Source organism: Cordyceps fumosorosea, assembly GCF_001636725.1.
Source record: "Cordyceps fumosorosea ARSEF 2679 chromosome Unknown scaffold_4, whole genome shotgun sequence".
NCBI classification, from domain to species: Eukaryota; Fungi; Ascomycota; class Sordariomycetes; order Hypocreales; family Cordycipitaceae; genus Cordyceps; species Cordyceps fumosorosea.
Window position 1 is genome coordinate 583,580 of NW_017387304.1, and position 13,328 is coordinate 596,907.

General features: G+C 55.4%; 5 protein-coding genes across 5 annotated transcripts; 3 read left to right on the forward strand and 2 right to left on the reverse strand.

Annotated features, from left to right (window-relative positions):
- Window positions 1-927: 927 nt before the first annotated feature.
- ISF_02370 (amidohydrolase family protein) lies at window positions 928-2,442 on the reverse strand (the record flags this gene model as incomplete). The annotated part of the gene is made up of 1 exon (XM_018845976.1): window positions 928-2,442. One exon carries the CDS (start codon window positions 2,440-2,442, stop codon window positions 928-930), a length of 1,515 nt encoding a protein of 504 aa, XP_018706683.1.
- A 1,128-nt stretch (window positions 2,443-3,570) lies between these two features.
- Window positions 3,571-4,491, forward strand: ISF_02371 (DNA-directed RNA polymerase, III, C31 subunit; the record flags this gene model as incomplete). The annotated part of the gene is made up of 2 exons (XM_018845977.1): window positions 3,571-3,693; window positions 3,790-4,491. 2 exons carry the CDS (start codon window positions 3,571-3,573, stop codon window positions 4,489-4,491), a joined length of 825 nt encoding a protein of 274 aa, XP_018706684.1.
- A 507-nt stretch (window positions 4,492-4,998) lies between these two features.
- Window positions 4,999-6,290, reverse strand: ISF_02372 (nucleoporin NUP49/NSP49; the record flags this gene model as incomplete). The annotated part of the gene is made up of 2 exons (XM_018845978.1): window positions 4,999-5,791; window positions 5,845-6,290. The coding sequence occupies 2 exons, from the start codon at window positions 6,288-6,290 to the stop codon at window positions 4,999-5,001; spliced, it is 1,239 nt and encodes a 412-aa protein (XP_018706685.1).
- Window positions 6,291-6,979: 689 nt separating this feature from the next.
- On the forward strand, window positions 6,980-8,115 carry ISF_02373 (Fip1 like protein; the record flags this gene model as incomplete). Its single annotated transcript, XM_018845979.1, has 4 exons — window positions 6,980-7,138; window positions 7,192-7,244; window positions 7,318-7,565; window positions 7,628-8,115. The coding sequence occupies 4 exons, from the start codon at window positions 6,980-6,982 to the stop codon at window positions 8,113-8,115; spliced, it is 948 nt and encodes a 315-aa protein (XP_018706686.1).
- A 1,721-nt stretch (window positions 8,116-9,836) lies between these two features.
- On the forward strand, window positions 9,837-10,961 carry ISF_02374 (carboxyl-terminal proteinase; the record flags this gene model as incomplete). The annotated part of the gene is made up of 1 exon (XM_018845980.1): window positions 9,837-10,961. One exon carries the CDS (start codon window positions 9,837-9,839, stop codon window positions 10,959-10,961), a length of 1,125 nt encoding a protein of 374 aa, XP_018706687.1.
- Between the last annotated feature and the right edge of the window lie 2,367 nt (window positions 10,962-13,328).

Genomic DNA, 13,328 nt, shown 5'->3' on the forward strand with positions numbered 1-13,328 from the left:
GAGGCGGTTGGCGCCGGGCAGCGGCGAGCGCAGCGCGGCGAGCACGGAGGGCGGGTCGGCGAGGGTGAGGACCCGAGCGAGCGGCAGGGGGGCGAGGAGCCGCGTGGTGAGGGACAGGAGCGGGCTCGGGTCGAGGAGCCGCGTGGTGAGGGACAGGAGCGGGCTCGGGTCCGGGGAGGTGGTGGCGCGGAGGATGCGCGTGAGCGGGACGAGCACGGTGGGCAGCAGCGGTGGGATGTTGGCGTCTGCGAGCAAGGGGGGTTAGCGATGTCTTTTTGTGATGGGAGAGAGAGGGGGGAGCGAGAAAGGGGACAGGGGGCGCTCACGTGTGAGTTGCAGCTCGACCTCATCAAGCAGCTGGGCGTCGATGGGAGCGTCCGGGTCGCGGTCGAGCGCGGCAAGGTGCGTGAGCAGCTCGTCGAGCCGCGCGATGGGCAAGACGCCCGGATCAGACTCTGGGATGACCCTGTCGCTTTGCATATTGAGATGGTGAATGTCGGGTTGATAAGTGAGGGGCTGATGATGTATAGCGTTGATGGCAGAGGTGGAGGATGAGAAGTTGCGCAAGCTGCCTGCCTGGGCTGGTTGGTGTGTAGAGAAGAGGCCCACAGACGGCAGCAACAGGTAAGGAAAGCATCTGTAGGTTAACCAACATCGAACTTTTAGCAAATATTTCTGCTTTATTTTTTTACTATATTTTTTCAAAAAGAATCTCCGTCTTTTGAATTGATTTCAAAACAAAATGCAGAGTACACTAGGGTAGTTTGAGATGGTACTAGTTGTCTTTGGCAGACATGGCTAAGATTTATAGAAGTGATGTTTTGTACACGTATCTTGCAGCTCAATTCTGAGTGCTCCAGAGTTCATACCCTACTATTCCAAACCTCAATGTTACTAGAATATTGAAATATCGTTTTGTCTTACCAACTAGACAAAGAGCTCACCATACCCATTACCCTCTCCACGCCGGGTATCCGCAATCGTCGGCACGACATACGGAAAGCCGTTCGGCGACTTGCCTTGAGGGGCTGCGGGATACGGCGTTTCTCGCCAAATCTTCTGAATCTTTCGCGCGCTCGTCATGAACCGCGCCCGCACCTCGTCGAGCTTCCCGGCCACCATCTTGCCCTCTCGCTTAACAAACTTGCCGTCTACCATGACGTCCCAGACATCACCCACGCTCGCGTGCAGCATGACAGCCGCCACGGGGTCGACCCATCCCAGCATCGAAAAGGAGTCGCGCGCGTTCCACACCACGAGGTCCGCCTTGGCGCCGACCTCGATGACGCCCAGGTCCGGCCGCCGCAGCGCCAGCCCGCCGGACCGCGTCGCCAGCTTGAACGCCTGGTCCGTGCCCATCGGGTTCCGCGTCGGCAGGCCCCATCCCTCGAGCACGTCCCAGGACAACTTGTAGCGCACCGACTGCAGCCAGACGCGCGCCTGCGTGAGGATGTCGCTCGAGTAGGTGAAGTGCGTGTCCACGCCGAGCGCGGCCTGGTCCTGCAGCACGTACGCGTGTGGGTGCGTGTGGCCGTAGTGCATCTCGGACTCGGGTGTCACCGAGACGTACTGGTTGGTCGCGCGCAGCAGCGCCGCGCCGCGCGCCGTCATGAAGGTGCCGTGCGAGAAGACGACGGGGATGCTGCCGTTGAGGATGCCGAAGCCTTCCACGTCTTCGGGCAGATTGTCGTTGCCCCAGGGCCCGCCGAGGCTGTGCGTCGTGACGACCGACACGTTGTACGCGCGGGCCAGGTCGGCAATCTGCTGCGCTTCTCGGACGTTGGGGTCCGGGCCCCAGGCGTCAAAGGCGATGCCGAGCTCTGTGGTGGTGCCGTCGAGGATGCCGCTTTCGGCCATCTCGCGAAAGTTGGGAATCTGCTCGGCGACGGTGTAGTTGAGTGAGGTGATGTTGTGGAACGTGTAGGACCAGAAGACGCGGGCACCGCTTTCAATGCTGGCATTGAGGCCGGCGTAGGCCGTCGCGTTGGACCACGTGTGATGCGCGTGGTCGAGCAGCGTCGTTACGCCGCCGTTCAACGCCTCGAAGAGCCCCATGAGCTGCCCGAGATAGATGTCCTCGGGCTGGAAGTGGGCAGCCGCCGCGAACTCACCATAACGGGAGAAGTACTCGAGGAGCGTCGTGTTGGAGCCGATTGTCTTGAAGGCCGTCTGCCATCCATGACGGTGCGTGTCGATGAAGCCGGGCGTGACGATCTGGTCAGTGACGTTCACTCGGAGCGTATCGGCGGGCAGGTCGCCCGGCTGGCCCTGGCTGCTGACGGCGGCGATTCGATCGTCTGTTACGAGGACGGAGCCGTTGCGGATGACGCTCAGCGACTCGTCATTGCTGCTAAAGGCAATGATGGTGCCACCCCAAAACAGCGTCGACGCAGCCCGGGCAACCGGGCTCGCCAGGGCCAGGAGTAGAATGGAGTGCAGCATAGATACAGTATGAGAAAGGCGGTAGGCTGTCTTGATAGATGATGAATTTGCCTACTCGAAGTAGAAAGTAGTGATAGATTATCGGGTGCCATTGTGTTTATATAGACGCAATGTCTCGACGAATCTCCTGCTCGCCGCTGTCGAGCTCGGTCGCATGTGCAACTGACCAATCTCTTACTGACCCAGTCTACTGTACAACTTACAAATATGACCTGACGACTGACAAAGCTGCATTTGCCAAGACTCTCAAAATACTTTAAAAAAAAGGGGCGACTTCGGTCGAACTGGATGGACGTTGATCAGTATAAGGACAAGAATGATCCCGCGTTGACCAATTGTTGCTGCTACGGGCACGGCGCACGGTTTTCTACCACTGTGATATGTAATATTCGGGGTCACAGAAGTATACTCCAGTACTGAGGGGCTGAAATATCTCGCTATGGGGGTGACGCGGGCAGCTGAGGCTTCGTCAATGCTGGGGTGTCTGGGCGAACAGCAAGAGCTTCGGCAGCGATTTTAGGTACTGTGCAGCTCAGGCCGCTTACATCATCGGAGATCCAACGTCTTACCACAGTGATATCAGAATATGCCAGAAAGACGGCTAACCTTTTATATGATTATAGTATAGATCGCGGCTCTCAAAATCGGGAAGAGTGTAATAGACAGCCATTTCTCTTCTCATTCTTCATATTATCATCCAAACGCTTATTCGCTACTGTGTACCTGTGGACGACTCACCGCCTCCTATACCCAACAAACGGTGTTCAATGTTGTTTATAAAAATAATTGCAATAATTTTTATCGAATTGCTACCAATTTCTATGCCCGACAGAATGTAAATAACAAAGGTTTCAACAATAAATGTTCAGTACCTGCTTGGTACAACTCCGCTGCTCCACCACGCCGCGCGATCGAGGCTGCTTTCTCCAGCTGTCCAGAAGCGGCAGAAAAAAAAAGTTACCACTCCCCCACCAAGTGCTCTTTCGCTTGCTTGCGCGCCGCTCTCTCTATCCAAGTCGCTGGTAATTTTCTGTCAATGATCCTTCAACAAGCTTCCTCTTCTCGCATATCACATACATAATCATCACATCCCCCGCGCCCGTCCTGGCCGGCAGCGCGTGACCCGAAATGTCCAGAGGCGGCGGACGCGGTGGTGGTCGCGGTGGCCGTGGAGGAGGTCGCGGCGGCCGACCGAACGTGCCGTGGGACACTGGCGATGAGCCCGATGCGCGGCCGTCCGAGCTGTTCCCGGTAAGCATCCCCTTCTTTTGCAAATAAAATCTCACCGGACCGCTCTCCGCGCACCAATCCGCGTCCGTCTTCCTGCTAACCTTGGACTCTTCCCAGCCTTATGCGGTACCTGCGCCCCGAGGCCTGACGACGGCCGAGACGACCAGCGTCCACTACATGCTCCTCCTGCGACGCCAGATGCACTCGTCGCCGCTCTACACGTCCAAGCGCACGGCGCTGACCGACCCGACCGCCCCGCGCAAGGCGTACGGCCAGGCTCAGATGAACGCCGTCTACGGCGTCAAGAACAAGGCCTCGCTCGACCCCTTCACCTCCATGCCGACCTACTCGGAGAAGTTCGTGCGCGAGGAGCGCGCCCTGCCCGACTGGTCCGGCCGGCCCGTCTGCCGCGAGCTCTTCCCGCAGGAGCTGCTGGAGACGGTCGACGGTGGCGGCGGCGGCGGCGCGGACGGCCCGCGCAAGAAGCGCAAGCTAGAGCTGTCGCGCGTCAGCGCCATGCCCAACGCCGAGGAGGCCTTTGGCATGACCTCCCTCGCGGGCCACGGCGGCGCCGGCGACGGGGAGGAGGACGCGGCGAACGGCCGGACCCTCTTGGATAGGCTCGAGGCGCTTCGCGACGACGGTGACGAGGATGCCGAGGGCGACGAGGAGGAGGCGCGCGAGGAGGATGAGGAGGATGAGATTTACGACGATGAGGATGCTGGAGACTACGACGCAGAGCAGTTCTTTGACAACGGCGAGGACTTTGGCGACGAATACGGAGACGGCGATGATGGAGGAGGGGAGGGTACCTACTGACCGTCAGTCCGTGTGACTGAGTTTGTTCAAATTTAACGGCGGCTTTGGGAGTTTGTTTCATTAATGGCGAATGACATCTAGGGTTTCTACGTTTAAGGATTGAAAAAAATGGGAGGCGATGGCAATGTTTGGCCACAGATTGTACATAGTGCAGGACTGGAGGGCCTGTCCGTGGCAAACATAGCCGACCTTTATTCATCGGATACGGCGTCATCATGATAAAAAGTCATCCTGCCTTGGTATTTGATAAATCCAAACATTGCGCCAGTGGTAGTGTGTGGTGAATATGAGCCCAGCCGCGGCGAACGGGAACAGCCAGGGAAAGCCTCCATATTACTGACCCGCGACGCAACCCAACCTTGCTTTTCCATGAATTATAATAGTTACAAGACGACATCCTCCATCATTGTGGGTTTATTTCCAGAGTACATGCATGTGTTAACAGTCATATCCCGCCCATCCTGCTAAATCCTCAAGGTATCTGTCCATCCAATTCCTTCATCTGGCTTAGTTCGTCGCATAGAGACCGCTATCAATGAACCCGGCTTGGAGGCGGGATAGCCGCTCGCGCGTGTCCGCAATCTGGCCGGCCTGGGCGAGAATCGCGTTGCCGGTCTCCCGCAGCGCGGAGAGCACCTGATTGAGTTGGTCCTGCACGCCGCCAGCGCTACCGTTGCCGTGGAGTGCGGCGTTACGGTCTCGGAAGGTCCGGATCTGCTCGTACAGCCCGTTCTCAACGCCAGGCATATCGCGCTCAATCTCACCGCGGTACTCGTCCAGCCGCTTCTTGTACTTTTCCACGTCGTCACAGATCCGGTTGAAGTAGGTGATGAGGTCCTGGGCGTTGGAGTGCGCAGAGGACGCGTCGGTGTCGTTAGAGGCGGCCGACGGGGTGGAACCCGCAAAGAGACCGGTCTGGTGATAATGGCTAGGCAGCTTCAGGTTGTCTGCAGCCTTGAAGGAGAGCTGCGCGTCGCCGATATTCTTTTTCGTCACGTCTTGCAGGCTCTTGACGGTCTGGATATCGCGGTTGAGGGCTTCTTGGACCATACGAAATTTCGACTCAACAAATTTGACGTCGTTACCAAGTTGCTGTATATCTCTTTCGTGCTGGGGCATAAATTCGCCAATCTCATCCCTCATCTTGATCACGCGCTGAATTCCCTTATCGATGAGCGCAACCTCATCTTGGATCGGTTGAGCTAGGTCGTCGAATCGGGATCGTGGGCGAAGGTTATCATAGTTGATCTGAACGGCGGCGACTTGGTTCGCCGCTTGCGCTGGTTGCTGACTTTGGCCACTGTTTAAGTTAGGGCCTTGGAGAACCATCCATTCCACAGATCAGTTACTTACAAAAGGCCGCCAGATGGCTTTGCTTGTGGCTGACCAAAGGCAGAGGTGCCAGTTTGGGCAGGCTGCTGCGTCGTTGTAGCTCCGAAGAGCCCAGTGCCCGTTTGAGCAGGCTGTTGTGTTGCCGCGGCGCCGAAGAGTCCAGAACCTGTTTGAGCAGGTTGTTGAGTGGTAGCGCCACCGCCAAAGAGGCCCGAGCCTGTTGTATTTGTCGCAGGTTGCGCGGTTGCTGCGCCGAAAACGCTGGCCGCCGGTTTTGACTGTGTTTGCGTGCTGCCAAAGAGACCTCCGGCTGCTGGTGTCGTCTGGCCTTGCTGCGGTTGGGCTGCCGCCATGCTGGCACCAAAGAGACCGCCGCTCGCCGGTGCTTGTGTTGTGGCTGCCGTCCCAAAGGGGTTTGCCTTGGGCTGCGCACTCGCTGCGCCAAAGAGCCCGCCTGCTGTCGCCATCGCGCCGGTCGCGGTCGCCGAGCTTGAATTTGTGTTTGTGGCTGTGGAGGTGAAAAGCCCGCCGGTTGATTGAGGCTGTGACGACGGCGTACTAGATGGTGACGGCGAAAAAGAAGCAATTGGTTAGCAGATGCAGATAGATGCCTTTGTGTCGCCGCCAAACCATGCGCGACGTTTGTGAGCAGTGAATATTTGTGGTTTCTAGGTGGTGGCGCGTGTGGTACACCAAGAGCGGGACTGCTCGTGGCTGCCTCAGCAACTTACAGGGAGTTCGCAGCGCCTGTGTTAATTGTGAGACCGCCTGGGCCACTGGCTGATCGCGCCAGAGACATGTTAAAACTTTGAACCAGGCTCTGAGCTGCCTCGCTTGAGCCGATGCTGAACTTTTGAGGATGGCTGGATCAACCAAAACAGCTGTGGAACTGAAGCCTTCGACTTGCAGCCGTGCCTAGATAGTTAGATACCTCTGCAACAAGTGTCGTATCACTGTGAATCTTAGTACTGGCCTAACGTGGTGTAGCGCGAAGATCAAGACACTGAGTTCACGGAGAAACAACGGGTCCGAAGATTGCTTCAAGCAAGCTCCAATACTTAGAAAACAAGCTGTCCCTTGAACGACACACAATCGCATTCTTGCCAATTCGTTTTCATCTCGAATATTGTTCTCGCTTCAGAAATCACAGCGCATCATGGATATGGACGAGGACGATGACATCTACGTACCCGAGGAGCCTCAAGTGGACACTCAACAAGCTCAACCGCCCATAGCAACAAAGCCCGCGGAGGAGCTTGAGGAAGGCGAGGAGGAGGACGAAGGCGGTGCTATGGACGAAGATGACGATGATTCCGTATGGATTGATGCTTTGCGCGCTCCCAAAATCTTATCTAATCTCCCTGGCAGGACATCGACATTATTACCGAGCGAAAAGACGGCACAACGGCAGCACCTCCAAGGTAGTAATTGCCACGCGCGCCTGCTACAGCGTCAAACCAAATTCAGCAGTCGATGCTAACAGGTTGTTGGCAGTCAAGCAAAGTATAGCGACATTCGGAACATCCCGCAAAGGTCAGGCACCAAAGACAGCCCAGGAAAGCCAGCGCCCGTCGCCCCAGCGCAAACGGAAGCGCAAACGCCATCATCAAGTGCACTCCAGTTAGCTGCTCCGAGCGCAGATAAAGCATCCGCAGCTGCTTCGAAATCGACCGTCGACATAAACGCCAATCCTATATACCCGCCAGTAGGCAAACCGATAACACAGGTCAACATTGACGAAGGTGGGCGAACCTGAAGAAAGACTGCGGCGCGGGACAGAGCTGACCTGGAGAAGATTTACCAGACAATGAAAAACCATGGCGCAGACCTGGGACGGACATTAGCGACTACTTCAACTATGGCTTCGATGAGTTTACATGGGCGTTGTACGCCGCGAAACAAGAGTCCGTCCGCGGCGAATTTGGGGCCGATACCTTCGCCATGAACAACAAGAAGATTATGGACGACTTCAGCAACATGATGATGATGGGTGGCATGGGCATGGGTGGCAACAGCAACACGGGCGCGCCCTCAATGCCCGGCATGGACGGCATGCCCGCCGAGATGCAGCAGATGATGCAGCAAATGATGGCCTCCGGAATGGACCCGTCACAGATGGACATGAGCCAGATGAACCAGATGTTCTCGGGCATGCAGAACGGCGGCGGTGCTGCTGGCGGCGCCGCACAGAGCGGCGCGGGGCAGAACTTTGTGGGTGGCTACGGTGGCAACCAAGCCGGGTACGGAGGCTACAATCAAGGCGCCGGCCGGGGAAGGCGAGGGAGATGGTAGTCTAATACGAGGAGGTCTGTTACGAACAAGACATCTACTATCCTTGATTTGGTGACCAGGAACCGAGCCGACTGATTTTCAGCAAATGCATGCGCGTGTTGCCTGGTAGCCGTACTTCCTGCATGCGACGAGACGTACAGAAAAAGTTACCGCGTAGTGCCAAAGCGAAGAGGTCGCCGTCGACCAGCTCCCGGCCTGCTAGAATATTAAGGAGCCGTTAAGATTCGAACGCGCGGAATATAAAACAAATTACGCAATGTACCCCGGATTCCATATAGCAGGCAGAGCACTGAGTCTAGTTGCAAAAGTGCTATTGCCGTGCTGCCGTGTTATCCTGTCACCAGCAATCGAGTTTACTTCGTCATGACAGCTTGCTAATGGAGAAGTCAGGGTACCTACCTGCCTGATTTGGTCAAGCAACCTTGCGATGCGCTTTTCTCTTCAAAAATTGCAAACCAGCAGAGAGAGGGTAAGGGAGAGACACGGGCGCGGCCGAGTGCTAAAGGCCAAGAGCGTGCCCAACGCGCTGATCTTGCCGGATCAGCATTTACTAGATGCAAGCAAATCACATCAGATGCACGCTCCACATGCCGCTGTCTCAACTTGTTTTCGCCAATCGAAAGGCTATCTTGAGGCCTGACTTGAGCATATGAAAGCAGCGCCGAGTTGCTCAGTCACGCGCGGGCAGTGCACAAACATAACGCGCAGTCTCCTTATTCCTTCAAACCCGTTGGCTAACGTAATATTCGACGAAAATGAGGAATTATGCATCCACCAGCAAGACTCGCAAGAACTATTGGCGATGCTAGGCTGAGACAGGTAGTTGCTGTTACCGTCAGGTGTCATCCCGCACTAGCGAACTTGGTCAGGAACCTGGCAAATGGCTAATTGGTAGGTAAGAAGTTGGAGTATGAAATAATTTGTAACAAGACTATGTGTAATTTATTGGTATGGGCAACTATTCGGGGGATTTTAAGGAAGGCCCAGTTGAGGCATGTCTTCCAGATCCGCCTCCTGCAACACAAGAGTTATTTCAAGCTGCCACTTGCCTAATAAAGTAGTTGTGCCTTGCTAGGCGCTCCATTGAGATGGCACCGACAGACTACCACGCGGCATTAAACGAATGAGACCCTAAAGAAATCCGGCGTGGAGCAAAGCAAGCTAGAACAATGTCACCTCACTTGCGGGCAACTATCGGTCAGACGATTGGCCTTTACCTCGAGTTGGAAGTTGATCGCGACTGAGAGAAAACTAAAGCCGAGAAAGCCAGGGTGCCAAGTTGTCTTCAGCCTCGAGAAATAGCCCGCCAGCCGCTCCGTATCTCGTGCCTGTCAAATTGGACAGCTGTGTCTCTGGGGAAGGAGAGAGGGTTGTCTTTCGACCGATGATTACGGGTCAAATCCGTAAACTCATGAACCGAAAGCGGACAAGGGAAGTAGTGTTGTATTTGAGAACGGCCGAGGCCATCAGCATCAAGAGGGGTATGGTGACCCGTGCCGCTGTAGCGTGCGATACCACGGCCGCAATGAAGAATATACCTTCCGAATTAGGGAAAACTAATGCGTTCACGATGCCAAATCCTTTGGCACATATCTGTCAGGATGGTATTCCTGGCTTGGGTATAAAGGGACGAGTGTACGTAGGCACAGTAGCTGTTGGTGCAGCATAATATTGGCAAAGAGAAGTTCAAAAAAGAAGAGCCATTTACTCAATTCTACACAATGCGTTGGCAAGTCTTGAACGCAGTTACTGCAACGCTGCTCACCAGCACAGCAACGGCCAGCTATGTCAATGACCATGGTCTCCCCGTGGAAAAGACCGTCACCCTTCCGGACGGACAGGTTGTGGACTGGGTCAGGCGAGAGATCCAGGGTGAAATTGCCCAGCCGCCGGCCTCTCTGATCCACGACAAGGCGTTCAAGAAATTCAACCTCGGCGTCTTCAACGAGACGACGCGAGGTCCTGCGGGCACCGTGCCCATTCCGCGCAGCGACGGTCGGCTCCCGCAGAACAAGGTCGCGCCGCCGCAAAACGTCAACCGTCTGCGGGCGCGACAGTACGCCGACCAGCACTGGTACTCGTCGACGTCGCAGTCCGCCAACAGCCACGGGTCGTCCGCGGCGCTGAGCATGTTCAAGGCGTACGTGGCCAACAACAACGACTTCTCGCTGCTGCAGACGGCCGTGGTGCGGCTCAGCGTGCCCAACATCGGCATCCAGACGGTCGAGGCCGGGTGGATCAACTACCCTCGGCAGACGGCCAGCCCGCACCTCTTCTCCTTCTTCACCACCAACGCCTACGGCGGCGACGGCGACTACGTGTCCGGGTGGAACACCGAGTACCGCGGGTGGGTGCAGTACGACTCGGAGTACTACCCGGGCATGGAGCTGTCGCCGCTGTCGACGGTCGACGGCGACCAGCACGACCTGCAGGTGCAGTACCTGCTGGACGGAGGGAATTGGTGGCTGGCGGTCAACGGCCGCTGGGTCGGGTACTACGCGGGGAGCATGTTCGTGACGCGCGGCAACGCGGCGGCGACGACGCTGGCGGACCACGCGGACACGATCGACTGGTACGGTGAGATTTATCAGAGCGAGGGGCCGATGACGACGACGGACATGGGCAGCGGGCACTTCGCGGCGGAAGGGTACGGCAAGGCGGCGTACATTCGCAACATCCGCCTGACGGGCACTGACGACAAGGCCAGCGACTATGACGGCAGTCGGGGCGTGATTGTCAGCGACAGCAACCGCTACTCCATCGACACGCACTTCAAGTCGGGAACCAGCTGGGGCAGCTACTTCTTCCTGGGTGGCCCTGGAGCAGGTGGTGTCATTGGTGGTTAATCAGACATCAGACAGCTTCCTGGATGTACCGGCGCGTCCGCCAAAGACGCAGCAAGAAATTTAGTGTATATGTGTTCTTATTCAGAGTATATCTTTGAGACATGGTCCGGGTACATGTTTTCTATATTGGAATGAGCAAATTTGCAGTGACTCGCAATAAGATGAGATACGTCCCCCTTGAATGAAACAACGAGCCGTGGAGGGACGGCATCTATGTACCTTCCGTCCTCAAGTGAGCTTGTCGCAAGTAACACATCTTAATAAATGAAAGCAGGTAAGTCAAAGGAATAGCAATCATGATAGGTCCTTTTTTTTTTTTTCGCCCTTTTTCTCCCTTTTCTTTCGCGCTTATCTTGTAGCTAACTCGTTCGTTGCATGGCCATATACAAAAGCGAAAAGACCTAGCTTGGTGCCTTTGCGATGCCGCTCAAAAACGAGTTCCTCGATTAGATAGGCATTTCATCTAATAATTCTTTCAGGCCGCTAGAGCAGATGGAGAGCCAAGCTGTAACCTTTACCATGCCGCTATGGACCGGTATGAGTATGATCCCATATAAGCGACTATGGTGTTGCTCTATATACTGATGAAAGCTGTAGGGTAATTAAAAGTAGCGGAATGGGTTTTATTCTTGTTTCTCTAATATGACGCCTATGACTTGAGTAAATATGCTCTCGTACACTGATTGAGATCTTAAGTAGGTGGTTTGTTTTTTTAGAGTATTTATCAGTTTGCCATGGCTGGTATGAGAGAAGCTTTGTCCATACCTCACCTATGTATGAAGATGGCAGTTAGTGCTAGCACTGCTTTGTCTTCACGACTGCGCCTGCAACAGACAGACGGTTACAACAGCCACAGTAGAACTCTCTTCTTCATAGAACTGGCGATACCACCTTGAAGTGTCACGCAAACAATATCTGGTCACTCTGCCAGAAGTTCGGTCTCGCCTAGTGGCATTAGGCGGCGGGGCGCCGAGTAAGATTTGACCGAGAGGGTGTGGACTCGATAACTTGGTCGGTGTTGTGACACCAAGGCTGCCGTCTCTCGAAAGATGATTCACAGAGGTGCCTTTCTTCAATTCTTTTTTATTTATTATTGACCGAGCATGTGTGCGACGGGATCCGAAGAACGGTAAGAAAGGGCTGCTTTAGAGGCGTCACTATTGACTGTTCCATGCGACGGTGCAACCCGACAGAGTCGGTAGAAGGCGCGGGCGGCTCCGGGTGGTCGCCAGCTTAAAGGCCACGTTAACTCACTCATACATCGCGCACTTGATTATTACTTCTGACTTCAAGAAGCAACCAATGGGCTTCCCCAGAGTGCCTGACATGGAAGTCGGCTTCTATGGGCCTCAGCGTTGTCCCCATTCATACCCCTGCAGTAGTAGTGCTCAGGTGGTGTATTGAACGTGAACAAAGCTTCCCATCAAGCGCCCGGACGATGAGCTCGATGCGGCCAAGATGGGAAAAGTCCTGCCATAAATGCAACGATGGGGGCCGAACGGCTATCGCGGTCTACTACTTCAAGACTGACAGACAGGGTCATCCCGACCAAACAAGGGAATGAATGGCAGCAAGCCAGATCCTTAGGACCTGCTGTGAGCTGTTACATCCATACACCATCGCTAGAAATGATCTTTCCCACAACCCCAAGAGCACGCGGGGAACGCCACACTGTACTTGATACGCCTTTTCATCGCGGCCGCGTGGTCACCCCTGGCCTATAGTTACCCACAGCAATTGAACAATGAACTTCCCCATTCGGAAGGTTCAAGATTTTGACTCCGGCATCCTGCATGCGCATCCTCGATCGCGCCTCTCTCTGCTGCAGGCTAGCCATGCATATGGGTAACGTTACTCGGCACTGTCCAAATCGTCTGCTCCGGCACATTCGCGCCTGCGAGATGCGGCAACGCCAAACGTCAACCCTCAATATACTGGTGGGTTTGATTGAGGCTTCTTCAGTGGTGCTGCAACACCGGTGGAGGCTTCTCTGCAGTCTATCAGTCCCTCTCCGACACTTCGGCTGGGTTGCTCCGACGTGCCCATTTCCTGGAGGGGGTGATATGGGCCCTGGTTATCTGTAGAGTTGCACGCAACATGCTGGCAAATGAGGTCCTTCCACGACAAGCCATTTTCTCCAGCTGGACGGTGACAGCTCGTGGTTCGGCGATAATCATCATGCTATTGGCCGACCATTCAGGCACGCGCCGGAGATGGCCCCATCCACTCCTGTCAGCATCTAGTAGCTCCCGTCTCGTTCATGCGCCAGGAACACATCACATTCTCGCCTTGCAAGCTACTTGTCTGTCAACGTGCGCACATTGGTACCGGATATGCAGCTTTGGCCACGCATCGAGTGATAGATAC